Source organism: Dysidea avara, chromosome 1 (genome assembly GCF_963678975.1).
Source record: "Dysidea avara chromosome 1, odDysAvar1.4, whole genome shotgun sequence".
Taxonomy (NCBI): Eukaryota; Metazoa; Porifera; class Demospongiae; order Dictyoceratida; family Dysideidae; genus Dysidea; species Dysidea avara.
In genome coordinates this window covers 755,544-770,415 of record NC_089272.1, presented here as the reverse complement: position 1 = coordinate 770,415, position 14,872 = coordinate 755,544, and the positions used below count along the sequence as shown (strand labels likewise).

Below are 14,872 nucleotides of genomic sequence, written 5' to 3'. Positions count from 1 at the left end.
CCAAACTACAAAAATGATTGGTCTATTAGAGTAGTGACTGCTCTATTAGGGTAGTTGATAGTACTGATTATTTTAAAACAATTCTTTATGGTATTTTAAGGTTATTTATACACAGTTTCAGAGATACAGACCTTTCACACTTATGGACCACCCCTGATCCCAAGGGGTTTGGTTAACTGAGGTTCCACTGTACACTAATAAATACAATCAACACCTGCGTTAGTATCAGTACTGGTAGTTGAAGGTGACTGTTCTGTGGTGATTTGAAGTTCTATAGCATTGATAATGTGAACACTGAAATTTTACATAACACTCCACTTACTACATATGTGTATTCTTATTAGAGGTGGTACCAAAAATAAGTTGTTAACAAATTATGGTTGGTTATAGGTAAGTATGTATACCCCAAGTGAAGCCATACTTCAAAGAATTTACAGTCCAGTAAGGCATATAATTATTGCCTTTGACAAAACAAGTATTTATTGCAAATAGCACAACATCAAATGTGTAACATTGGCAAAGTGTCACTACAAAACTATTAATGTATATTATATACATACACACTAAGAGTGTTGATCTTACATACTGCACGTACTTCCATGATCAGCTGTTACAGAGCTACACTGAACTGGATACTTAGGAAGTGACAGGTTGTTAGCAATATTTCGTTCCACTATATAAAGTGTGAACAGGAAATTTAACACATACATATACATGATGCAGTACAGTCTATGTTTATTAGTATGCACTAAGCTATGTAAGTGTAGTTGTAAAACCTCCTATTTAATAATCTGTAACAATAATTGCACATAATTTGTCTGTTACATACATCATACAGTATGGTAGTTCCGCATCACAGAGCTATGGGCTTGATATTTTCACTATTCAACATCACTTCAACCAGACAGGTGTCTTTTGGCATACCGCAATACATACAATACACACATCATGGACTTACCAGTGTCCTCTTCCTTTGTTTCCTTTAGCTGACAGTCCAAGGTGTCAGTTCATAGTACTTAGCGCGTGATGACTTCCCTACGTCTGTAAATGCGTATTTTCTGTGGTGACTGGGTTGATCGCAAACACGCAAACATGCTTTTCCTACTGTTCTTCATCTGAAAAACATACATGAAAACAAAGCATAAAGGCCTCATGGGCGGATCCAGGGTCCAGCAAGGGGAGGTGCACCAGGTAGCAGTAGGAGGCAGCTAAGGATTAAAAGCATTAGTACCTACATGAACACTTAAGTAGTACATACATACATACGTACGTACGTGCTAAGGTGTGGCCTTAAAACAGTGTTCAAAAGTTCTGAAATGCTACGAAGGTCATCAGTGTAAATACACTAGCTGAGTGATGAGTTGTACATCGTGATATATATCGTATCGTGATAAAAATGTTGTGTGCAATAATCGTGATAGGAAAATATTCTATATCACACACCACTAAATAATAGCCATTATTTCATGTTAATGCCATTCATTAGCATTAACAGAATCACACTGTATATTAGGGATCATGGAGATTTGCACCGGCAGATCCAGAGTTTGGAAATAGGGGGTGCGCTTGCTGAAAAGTTGAAGAGCAAAAAATACATCTAATCCAAAACAGCCAAGCTGTAAAAAAAAGTGTGGCCCTTAAAAAGGCTACGGGTGAAAAAGATGTGAAATCCAAGGTGGCGGCCAAGAAATGGCTGTGGTAGGTTAATGGTAAAAATCTTAATAACGACAATTCAGGTGAATTTGGTGCCGTTTGGTCTTGGCACAAAATTCAGCTGAATTGTCGCTATTAAAATTTTTACCATTAACCTACCATTTCTTGGCCGCCACCTTGAATTTCACATCTTTTTCACCATAGCCTTTTTAAGGGCCACACTCTTTTTTACAGCTTGGCTGTTTTGGATTAGATTTCACTTCTTTTTGTATTTGTACACCATATAGGCCGGCTTTGGGACTTTTTTAACCTATCTTTTTTTCTTTACCACAGGAAGAAGAAAAGATGAAGCAGACGTTAAATACTTTAAATTTTATCAGTAAATGTACAAATTATATATATATATATATATATATATATAATACATATATTGATCCTTCTAGCTGATCTCTCTACAGGATGACTTGTTTCCAGTTGAACCATCTGCAGGGTGATCTGTTTGTAGCTAAACTCTCTACAGGTGATTTATTTGCAGCTGAACTCTCTACATGATGGTTTCTTTGTAGCTGAACTCTCTACAAGGTAACTTCTTCTAGCTGATCTCTCTACAGGGCAATTTGTTTGTAGCTGAATTCTCTACAGGGTGATTTGTTTGCAGCTGAACTTTCTACAGGGTGAATTGTTTGTAGCTGATCTCTACTACAGGTTACTTGTTTCTAGCTGATCTCTTGAATTCTTCAGTTGACTGCTCTATTAGGATGACTGCTCTATTAGAGTATCTCGATCTCGCACTTAGGTTGGATTTCATGTTATAACTTTGTGGCTTTAAGTCTGATTCTTCTACACCATTGAAGAGCTTTTCTAAGTTGATTACTTCATCTGTACAGTGATTTTTAAAGCATTACTCCAAGCGGTTTCTCTGGTAGGCGTGGCAAGTAGTCGTTTTTTATTAGCTAATCTCGACTGGGTAATTGTTACACACCGTTGGGTTTTTGTTGTTGTATCTTCGTGGTTTTTAGCTCAATTTCTTTCAAACTACAAAAGGTTTGAGGTTCAATAGTTAACCTATTCACCCACCAATTTTCAGCTTCTTCCCGTAAGCGGTTTACTCTGTAGATGTGACAACATATTGGTGTTATTTTTCGTGAATAATCACTAATAACTCTATGCCTGTTTATCATATTTCAGCCAAACCTGGTACAGTGGAACCTGTGTTACGGTCACCTGGATTAAGCGGTCACCTCTGCATAACGGCCATGGTCACGAGGTCCCAAATATTTTCCCATACAAATGTATGCATTGTGGTCTGCATTAAGCGGTCACCTGTCTAACGTGTATAACAGCCAACCAACAATTTGCCTATGAATTACTGTATACATAACTTTCTCCTTCATATAGCGGTCGCTACCTTTTATGGTGGCTTGTTAAGCCAATTTCCTGGTACAACGGCACCGTTTCAATTAATGAGCAATTATCACACTTCCTGCCTTTCAATGAATACTATATAATCAATCAGGCTTGATTGCTTAAGCGTATTCAATAGCTATAATCAATATTCATAGACTCACCTTACCCTTTCTGTACTAAATATTCAGACTGTATTGCGGTTGGCGCGAGCCTCTTACTAATAATTACTCATTTATAACGGTCATAGCCACTATAATGCTGCTGACCACCTTATGCAGGTTTTCTCTATAACAGCCACCTGTATATAAAGGCCATATATATCTGGTCCCAAGGTGACCGTTATAGACAGGTTCCACTGTACTAAGATGTGCCTTTGTACCCCCCTTCTCTGTGCCAAATTACAAGGCAATCGGATATGGAGTTTGCGTTTTATAGCAGATTTTGTAAGGTTACAAAAAGACGAAGAAAAAGAAAAAACAACAAAAAACAAAGAAGCTAAGTCAATTTTTGAAGTCGCATATCTTGGGAATGCTTAAAGCGATTTTGCTCAAATTCGGTATGTGGAGTACTGAAGTTGGCGGGCATGTGCACAGCAAACATTGTCTTGTTTTGATAATGCAGCACAGAGCTACGGAGGTGCGAAAATCGTGTTTTCTTTCTTCCTGTCAATATACTCACGGGTGTTGTACGCAGGCTTCTTGGGCCGCACGACACACTACTGTACGTCTTGATAAATTAAAATTAAATTTAAAAAGGTCACAGCAATAATAGCTGTCCTTTACCAAGTATAAAGTTAGAGTTGAGACAGTACAACTATCACGATTTGATAGTAACTTTTATATCACGATAACGATAGTATCACGATAGTCATTAGCAGTTATTAAAGACACTCAACTTCACATAAACAACACATGAATATTCCAAATATGTACACACCGCACATCTACTTTCCAACACTATTGTTATATGTCAGTATTACAGTTGCTACATATCTTTGTTGTCCACATTCAAGCTACTAGTCTTTTACAGTTTTCTGAACTTCAATGCTATCATGTTTGCTTTTGTTATCCATATTTTTGACTAAGCACAGATAAGGATAAGTAATCGCAATAACACGATAGTATACTATCAAGATCACAATTGTTAATAGCTATCACGATAATCGATTGATCGCCACTATCGCTCAGCTATATTAAAGCATATAAAATCCTTATTTATAGCTTCATAGTTAAGCTACACTGCCTCATGAACACTGTGACTGCTTTATTAGAGTAACTGACTGCTCTATTAGAGTATCTCGATCTTATATGCAATTATTTTTAAAGGGATGAAGGAAGGGGCCCCTTGTGCCTCCCCCCTCTGGATCCACCATTGTGCCCATGAATAAAAGATTAACCAGAAGATATAGTAGTCAAGCTCCAAAGTGGTTGCAATGTGACCAGAAACACTTCTGAAAAGTTGCTACAACGTTTTTGGCGACCTCCCTTGTTTCCTTACTTTTTCTATGATCTCCTAATTAATTACGTATGTATGTATGTATGTATGTATGTATGTATGTATGTATGTGTGTGTGTGTGTGTGTGTGTGTGTGTATGTGTGTGTGTGTATGTATGTATGTATGTATGTGTGTGTGTGTGTGTGTGTGTATGTATGTATGTATGTATGTATGTATGTATGTATGTATGTATGTATGTATGTATGTATGTATGTATGTATGTATTTATGTATGTATGTATGTATGTATGTATGTATGTATGTATGTATGTATGTATGTATGTGTGTGTGTGTGTGTATGTATGTATGTATGTATGTACGTATGTATGTAATTAAGTGATCTTACAAGTATTTTAAAGCTAAACATCTAAAGGGGTAAACTTTGCTGTAGAGTGTTTATCCCGTGTTATTCAAAAAGTGGGCATGTCCATATTCAATAATGCGGTGAACCGCTTGTGAATATGCTATAGCACTAGTTCTCACCTTAAACCAACATTTCTTGACTCAGGATAGCAAGGGTGACAAATCGCTTCCGTCTGAGACCAGTGCTCAATTTAAGGTTTCTTACTTGATCTGTCAAAATGACAGACCGACATGCAACATGGTCTGCCACTGGTACACGATGTCATTTTAAATGCCAGGTCATAATGTCAGACCGTTTTTAATTTGGTCGGTCATTGTGGCTTTTGGGTCAGAAAATGACAGGTGACAGGCTGTTATTTGCTCTGCGTCTGAGTCCTGTATATAGGATGCAAAATCAAAAGCATGGTTTTTATCACGTGACCAATAATAAAGTCATAAAGTCCCACAATCGATTTTGGCTTGAGCTTTTATATAAAGAATCTGGCGGTACTGCTCCCACATCAAGGCCATGGTACATGTAAGATGTACCATAGTCAGCCATGGTTTAACTGTACCATCATCGCCAGTCAGGGTATACTAGATATATACCCTGAAATTTGCCTTTGAAGTTAGGTGGCTTCATGGTACATACATTCATACCTGCAGTGGATGCTGGGTTGGCATCATCAGTTGCTGTAGTACTGGTAGGTGATGATGGCTGATCAGTAGGATCAACATCAGGTGTAGATTGTTGAACTTCTAATATAATATCACAAAGGGACTGACACACTGATGACATACTAACACTTACCACTAACATATGTAGTAGGTACAGTGGAGGGGTCAGCAACTGGCTGCTCTGTAGATAATTTTGCTGCAAAACAAAAAAAATGTAAACACAGTCTTTAGCTGTCATGGTTACATTCTTGCAGGGTGTTTCTTTTTAGGGTAGGAGGAAACAGTTGTCCTCTTTGGAAAACTGCCTGCTCCTCTAGGCTTCAAAGTAGCTACTACAGTATTTCTCATTTTACAGTCAGCCATTTGATTTAAAGTGCCTCATACCTAGGCTATTTAAATTCTCTTTGACTATCAGGTATGCAAACCAGTGAAAGCAAGAGCCTCAGAAAAATATGCTGAATTGCTGATGAAGTAATGTGGTTTGCTTGCATGAGATTTAAAAACAAACACCTCTACAGGTAACCAAAGCACACTATAACTGAAAGCCCTACTGGAAAAGTGAAAAGACAAACTCCACTGTCAAGTGCTAAATTCTCATATACATCTCTAGCAATACATAGACAGAACATGTTAGGTACATATCAAGAGTTCATAATATATATACTGAAGAGAGTATCCTACTCTCATATACCCCTGTAGAAGGGCGTATTGTGAAGTTATGACGTAACAACAAGATGTGGTTTGTGATGTGTGAGCAGCCATAAAAATGCAAGAATTGTCAGTACCATTTCACACTCGTGGTGCTCAGGATAGCCGTATTTGCAAATGGCCTAGCAAGAAACGCCTACGAAGCAGTCTTAGCCCATGAAGGAACAATTGTAGTTCGGTGAGAAACACTTAGAGCTGGAGTTAATTTGATTGCTAGCGACATTGGTAGGCACGCGTTCAATCAATACCATGTTCAACTAATGACATCATTAATTATACAAAGAAAAACAGGTGAACTCAGAAGTGCTATGTCATAACTTCACGATACACCCTTCTACAGGGGTATATGAGAGTGGATACTCTCCTCAGTATATACAATATGAACTCTCGTACATATGTATAGCACTGTGTAAATTACACATACAGTGTACATGTACATATATTAATTCTACCTTTAAAGGTATTATACAATACTTTACATACACTATTGTTCACACCTGTAGAAACATGTTTATAAACAACATTGGCAGCACTTGCACCACGGGGTAGACTTGAGGACTTCAAAAACTCATGATGCAACAAATCCATTGCAGTTGGTCTACTTGATGCATCCCTGTAATATGTAGGTACATAAGTATTGTCAATAAATCTTTAGCTGATAGGAAATTTACTTAACACTGCTTATAAATATGTAATAAACTATTCAACATAGTACAGGTATCTGAGTCTGTACATAGTGCTCTGCGATATACCAGTAGTACCGTTTATCGTGATAAATTATCATAACCGATTATCATACCGTGACAGCCTTTGATAACCAATATATTGAAATACCGGTATATCGATGAATACCAGTATAGGATTGCTTTTAACCCAGCCTTTGGTGTTTAATTATCCAATTTGTCGATGGTTTAGCAGACACGCCCTAAACAAAAACTTGGAGGTTATCACATTACAACTGAACTATATAGTTTTGGTTTTTGGGATGCATACCGCTTCATACTAGACCCAAGAAATGATGCAATAGTTACAACTATATATTGATATACTGTGATATTTTCCTATTACTAATAACATTTCAATACCACCGAGCACTATTTGTACATATATGCGGTAAGTACCATTAATGACCATATGTAAGCAGCTTACTCAAGTAGCTTTTACACGTAGCTTTAGACAAAGTGCTTTAAATTTGTATGGCTATGCAATCAGTGCTGTTTATCGATGAGATACAGTAAACAGAAGTAAAGTAGAAATGGGTAAAATCATTGTCTTTTCACTACATGCCAAGCACATTAGCGCATGGATTACTTTAATCGCCAGTCAACATAGCATATATAAGCATGCTGTATAGAATGTAATGAACAAAACTTGTATATTATTAGGATCAATCTGCTGCCATTATTCATAATAATTGAGAAGGAGATTCAGTGAATATTAAAGGTCCATAAAATACACTTTGGTTGATAGGTTGGTGCATGTGGTTTAGTCAGATTTTGTTTTGTTTAGTAGATATAATACATTTTAGTGTATTGTGGTTAGTCAATTATATTGCATTACAATGTTTTATATACTAGCTAAAGCACCGCCGCGCATACAATATAGAAATAAAAGCACGAGGGTGTGGGCGAGAGACTAATATAGCACAAGGCGAAGCCGAGTGCTATATTAGGCTTGAGACTATTCCCGAGTGCTTTTATTTTCATATTGTACAAGCGTAGCGGTGCTTTAACTGGTTTAGAGTGCTTTCTTGTCATCTTGCTTGGAGCGTTCGTTTCGTGAATTCGAACCACGTCAGTTTTCAGCCATCAGACAATTGGTAAGTGTCTATGTAGTACAGTTGTGGTAGTAATACAAGCAAATAGTATCTTTTTGGCTACTTTTGGCGATTAGAAATGATACGCACGTGATCTTATTTACTTTCCAATCAATGCATAACTGTTCTTTATTTTCCATAACTGTACTTTATTGTGACGCAAATGGAAAATATAGCATACTGGAATGTGTTATGGAAAATAGAGCACTCTTTTCACACTGATCTCACCAACGCAAAGTACTTTAAAGACAAAGAAAGTGAGGAGCCATAAAGAAGTGACCATGTACAGCTTAGTTTCACATCATGTCTACCCTAACAACTTGAGACATGGTAAGAACTTGTACTGCAGCCAGTTGCAAAGCATAAGCGTACAGGAGATAGTTGGTGAATTTTGGCTGGTCTTGTAGTGAAGAACACTCTAGAATGCCTGTTAAAGGGACTGTAAAACTACAGTACAGTGGCCGAAGCAAGTCTAAGTTTATTCTTGGATGCTTTTGAATATGTTTAAGGGCCCGATACAGTGGATGGAGGTAGAGAAACATGAAGAAAAATATTTGTAATAGCACCACAGGCCAGATATGCAAGAGATTTTGTCCCTGCCAGGTGGAAAAGTGACTCAGGAAAGCGTAACAGTGATACCATTGTTGATTTTGTCATACAGCTAACCCAGCTTTGTAAATAACCGAACTAATTTTTAGTTCGGATAAGCATAATGAAGCTTGAGCTTCAATAGCACAAAGCAGTACAGGCCAAGCTAAGGTAACAACTCCACTATTGTTTTCCAGCAAAATGTTCCAGTAATCTTGGAACACTACGAAGTTGAAAAGGAGAGCATGGTATCACCACCTGCACATTAGACTTATACATCTTAACTTCACATCCCATTGTAAAGTGTGTAATAACAGTACTTCTGGTTCTTTGTCTTACATCATGACGTGATGTAACTAGACTTTGTGGCTTAATATCTTCAGACTTGGTATAACAACATAATTTACAAGATGCATTCATACACAATGTATTATCAGAGACGGTAATGTGAATCTCACTTTCTTAAACATGACACAAACAAGTCATGAACCATATTAGAGCAATGTGAAGGAAGGTGGATGTCCAAAAGATCATCACCCCCAACTAGCATTATGAGTTGAAAGTGTTCCAGTTCATAATAGGGAGGTTTTCCAGTTAACATCTCAAAAACTGTACATCCAACACTCCTACCAGATAATAATGTTAAATAACAGGCTGCATACTACATAGTACAAGTACATACTGTAGTTAAAGCTTTAATTAACACACAGTAGTATGTTATTCTGCCCATGGCTAAATACCTCCTTTTCAGATATGTAGTCTAGTCACTAATTACTTCAAAACCATCAAAGAAGCCATAAACTTTATCACCACAGGAAGTCTAAATACCACATGCTTGTTGGCTTATGTATTTTATAATACCGTAAATTGGGTTATTTTCATGTATGAAAATATTCACGAGTTAAATTTTCATGGGTGCCTGGACCCACAAAAATATTTTTACATGAAAGTTTTGTCACGCTGAAATTATAACAATTGTGTATTGCTGATTGATAGACTGTTCACTATTTTACCGTTCTTTATTTACAAGCACAGCAAGGAACAGCACCTACAGCAGCAAGCAAGCCCACGTAATTTACTAACAAGTTGATCACATGATCGGTCACGTACAGCTGTATGTCCAAAGCCTACATTTGAAATCAACGGTTGTGTACGTGGATATCATGTATATCATCGACTATGTACTGCTACAGTTGGTGACAATCTTACCTGCACACGAGAACCTACAAATGAGAGTAATAGATCTAGCTATTATAGCTAAAAGACAGCAGTACTGGACACGTTCCTCGAAAATGTCTCATGTTTGTTTGCTGTTTCTTAAAAGAGGAAGTAGTATTACTTGTTTAATAACTGGAACATGAGTGGATTTACCACAGGGTGGGATGGTTACTCACGTGCCAGTTAAAATTGAAATACGTGCGAAAAATTCGATGTTTGTTTATATTTGCGTGTTAAATTTTCATGGATGTAGCTAACCATGAAAATTTATTACCATCGAAAATCACCCAATTTACGGTATGCAGTATTGCATGTAAGAAGTCTGAGAGATACACATCGTACGTAGTTGTTTTGGTGGCAGAAAGTTATCCCAAAATGGCAATAAAATACTTCAAACACCATCACCAGCCAGATAGTAACAGTCTTGAATTCTTTTTATATTTGCAGGATAGACATAGACCCAAAACAATTTCAGAAAACCAAACAAGTACCCATGCACCTAGATCTGGGAGCATACCACAAAATATTGTAAACATTCTCAAAGGGTTGTATTCATGTTCTGGACACAAAGTACTACTTACCAAATATCAGATTTGGTAGTTCTTTGTTCACGTTTAAACACCTCTGGAGCCATCCAGTGATAAGTACCAGCGACAGTGCTAGCCTTTGCCTCACTCAAGTAAACGGTCTGTAATATACATACTCATTACAACAAAATATAATCACAGGAATTCTTTCCTCACTTGTACATGTTTACATGTACCAAAATCTGCAATCTTAACATTTCCTTTAGAGTCCCTTAAAACATTATCACCTGTGGTTAATCAAAATAGCACCAGATATTGAACCTGCATGATATATATGCCCGCAAATTCCCCAGAATACTCATACAGTACATCACATTTCACAGAGTGTACTTCACACACTGCATAGTTCCTACAAGTGTTCCACTCAGAAAAAAAACAACAACAGTTGATTGAAAAATCCAAGATTCTGATGTGTATATGACTATTGTATGCATAAAATAATTTGATCTATTGCACATCAAAGTAACACCAAGGATTGTAAGCAATTACGTACATATGGACTGTACAGTGTATATTCAACTATCACACAAATTACAGTATGTAGGTGTCTTCACATACTAGAATGAAAAATAAGGTGGGAAGCCACATACATACAGTAAATGACCATAAACTCAAGTTGACGATGGCCTGTGATATACTAAATATGCACTACAATAGTCATATGTACACTGTACATACGTAACATAACAATAGAACTGCAAAATTGAGCAAACATGTCAAATGGCATAACAATATTATCTAGAAAGTTTCACACAGACATGGTTTGTGTACATATCTAGCTATCAAGTAACCTTTGATATCTCTGTGCACTATGTTCCGACTATGTAGATACTCCACTCCTTCCAATAACTGTCTCGTATACTTCCTTGTCAAGTTCTCATTGAGTGGACCATGTTTTCTTAGAAAGCTGCGCAGTGACCCCTAACATTAACAAAGTATTGTTCCATTATGCATAGATGTGCAGAAATACACAAGAAGGCATGTAGTAAACAAGCATACACACCAGCTGTACATCTATGTACAGCTGTATTAACTGTCTTAGCTGTCTACATACATTGTACGTAATTTTTGTGGATCGGCAAATTTCAGGATTTTCGCAGGTATTTTCAAAGATCACTCGTCATTGCTTGAAAGCATAGCTGATAATTGTGAATTTCCGGGGATGAAAATTTCATAGATAGCCATAGCTGATAATTGTGAATTTCCGGGGATGAAAATTTCATAGATAGCCAAGCAACCATGAAATCCACGAAAATTATGTCACTCGAAAATTTGTACATATACGGTATGTGTGTACATTAATACTGGTAAGAATGAGGTGATTGTAATTTGTGGCTGACTCACTTAGCAAAAACCGGACTGGTTTGCATTTTTCTCAAACTTCTTTTAATGACCTCTTTGTTGTATAGAGGTGTTTTAAAAAACACAAGAATCATAAACGTATTGTCCAGCAAACTGGGTTTTACGCATGCCTTTTAAAACAAACCTCCATAGAAACTATTAATGCTGTCTAAAACTAAAAACACCCTTTTATCAAGTTATAGTTTGGTTTAAATAGTCCCATTCTTTGTCACGTCCTTCCAACCAGAACTTCATGCCACACTTTGACAGCACAAAAGAAAAATTTCTTTGTCTTCCCTCCGATCCTTCACATAACAATCCACACCTTTTTCCATGTTGCTCATCCCATGATGGCAATTCAGTTGATTCACATGATGAGTCAATCGGCAGAGGAGTACAGTGATGATATAGAGGTGAAAGGAAGTGATTTAATGCTTCGTAGCGAGTGAGTTACTTGTTGTATGTTAAAGGTTTACATAGCTTGCTCCTTGCCAATTACTAACATCTATATTTCTAAGATGCGTCACAAGATATCTCTGCTTGAAACCATGCATGTATTGTGCATGTTTAGTTCATTTTTAAATCAAATCCAGTTTCTGGACTATGCAGGTTTAAGGATACCATTATGATACCATGATGTTCTATTAAAGTTTATTGATATGCTCTTCAACAAACAAAAACCTGCTATGGTTAGTGCAGCAGTTGTGATAGGACTCTCTGCTCACCACCGTCTATGACTGAGTCTAATGTACTGTATAGGCATACTTGAAATTGTAAATGTACGTGCCTCCCCACATTATCTACTAACACAATAGGAAAGGTGAGTTTCCCTTCAAAGGATACTCATTCAATAGATCTTCAAATTCTACCAACTTAGCTTATGCAATAGAATGCAGTCTTGGGAAAACGGTTTACCATGTACAAACAAATAATATAAACAAGTAATCACCATAATTCTAGCTGTTACTCACCCCTGGCATGTACTCCATAAAAATATGTACGCTGGTTTCATCTCGCCTTGTTCCATGATATACCACAATCCGATCATGTTTTAAATATTTTAACATGTTGATTTCTTTCTCCAAGGACACAAGCTCCTATTAACAGTAAGTTGAATAGAAAAACAGCTTTGAACAGTATGAAGGTACCTTTCCCTCTGAGTCAGGATGAATTTCGATCACTTTAGCTGCTATTTCTTCTCCAGTATCTTCACAGTAACACTGATACACCTTACAGAGTTGAACAACAGAAAAATATGCAGTTCAATTAGTGTAATATGTACCAGTTTTAAAACCAGACATGCACCCACAGCTGGCTGTAAGTTGGCTGTGGGTGCGCACCTGGTTTACTGAAATTGTTCTTGTAAAAGTGTGTGCGTGTGTAGTGTGTGTGTGTGTGTAGTGTGTGTAGTGTGTGTGTGTGTGTGTGTAGTGTGTGTAGTGTGTGTAGTGTGTGTGTACCATCAGACAATAACCAGAGAGAGTGTAGTTCATACTGAACTCTACACAGGGTGACTTGTAACATAGCTGAACTCACTACTGAGCTTATTATTGTGTGGCTGACTGCTCTAATAGGGTGACTGTACTATTAGAGTATCTGGATTGCTTCATGTAGTTTTTTGCATTACATAATCCAATTCTTCTAAACCACTGAAAGGCCTTTCTATGGTATGGTAAGTTGTTTTTATTTTTTTACTTAGCAAAACTCAATTGCATGACTGTTACACAGTATTACTTTTCTCACCGGCTGTATCTTCACAGTCTTTAGATCAGTTTCTTCCAAACCACAAAAGGTTTTGATAGATAACCTATCCCCCCCGTATTTGGTACCCAAATTTCAAGTCAATCAAATAACACATGTGCATTTTATGGCAGCTTTCATAAGTATGCAAAAAGAAAAAGAAAAAGTTTTTGTAAAAATTAACTAATTTGTATCTTGGGAACGGATTGTGCTAAAATTCAGGATGTGGAGTACTGACGGTGGAGGACATTTCCACAGCAAAAATTGCTTGATTTCCAACATATACAGTATGTGAAAACTACAATATTGTTACTAGTGTGGTGTATTGGCAACTTGGGCTTCATAACACACCACTGTACATTTGATTAACTAAATTAGCCAATGTTTTGTGTAACCAGAGCTTCTACTATACAGTAAAGCACATATTTAATATATACTGTACCTTGCCAAAAGAACCAGTACCTAAAAGAGTACCCCACTTCAAGTTTCTTGGAGCATCATCTACACATGTACACACAAAAGATGACAATTGTGTATGAACATACATGTATGCATTCAGCATGCATGAACACAGTGGCGTAGCCAAGGGTGGGCCTGGGTGGGCACGTGCCAATCCAAATTTCCCTGTAACAGCAACGCCCGCTCGCTAATGATATTATGGACAAGAAACGAGTAATGCATATCTTGTCAGCACCATAGTTTTGTTATCCAAGACAAGTTCAATTATTACATCACGTAATCCGAGTAGCTTCGATGTTTTCTATTTAACGCATGGCATCAGGTGATCCAAATTTTAGGCGGGGGAAGAAAAGCATGAGGAAGGAGGGATTCCAGGTTGTTTTTTTTCACATCTGGAATACTGAGTTGTGAAGAGCAGCATGGATTCTGTTGTCAAGATTATAAGTGACCTGAGTGATAAACGAAAATTAAGTTCTCCTGTGTATTACTGCGTTTACATGAAACCGCGACATCCCGTTTATGGGCATGTGTAAACACCACAATAATGAAGCGTGCTAGCCTGGAAAATGGCGTAAAGTAGGGTTCTGTTAATGGGTGGTTGGGAAGAAAGTAAGTGGTGAATTAGCACGGTTATGCTATAGGGATGGTTTATGGCTTATACCAGCCGTTAATATCCCTTATTTTTATACCGTAAGTGATCAATTGTGTGCTTTTTCTGCTATGAAGTGTTGAATTGTTCCGTTCAATATAGTGTTTCTTTTATCCATTTAAGCTTTATTTTGATACAATATCTAGTGAACACATTGAATATTGAAAACCGAGCCGAACCGAATCGTGTTGG

The 14,872-nt window shown here is 37.2% G+C and overlaps 1 protein-coding gene across 4 annotated transcripts in view; it reads right to left on the bottom strand.

Moving 5' to 3' along the window:
- The window catches only part of LOC136252134 (uncharacterized), a 122,689-nt gene that overhangs the window by 90,881 nt on the left and 16,936 nt on the right, over positions 1–14,872 (bottom strand). For all 4 annotated transcript variants that reach the window (XM_066044525.1, XM_066044539.1, XM_066044531.1 and 1 more), the window contains exons 12-23: positions 14,015–14,073; positions 12,981–13,061; positions 12,804–12,929; positions 11,283–11,412; positions 10,648–10,718; positions 10,486–10,592; positions 9,145–9,312; positions 6,780–6,895; positions 5,708–5,770; positions 5,557–5,655; positions 596–673; positions 215–271 (exon numbers count right to left, since the gene is read on the bottom strand). In XM_066044525.1, the coding sequence (XP_065900597.1) occupies positions 215–271; positions 596–673; positions 5,557–5,655; positions 5,708–5,770; positions 6,780–6,895; positions 9,145–9,312; positions 10,486–10,592; positions 10,648–10,718; positions 11,283–11,412; positions 12,804–12,929; positions 12,981–13,061; positions 14,015–14,073 (1,155 nt within the window). The remainder of the gene's footprint in view (positions 1–214; positions 272–595; positions 674–5,556; positions 5,656–5,707; positions 5,771–6,779; positions 6,896–9,144; positions 9,313–10,485; positions 10,593–10,647; positions 10,719–11,282; positions 11,413–12,803; positions 12,930–12,980; positions 13,062–14,014; positions 14,074–14,872) is intronic.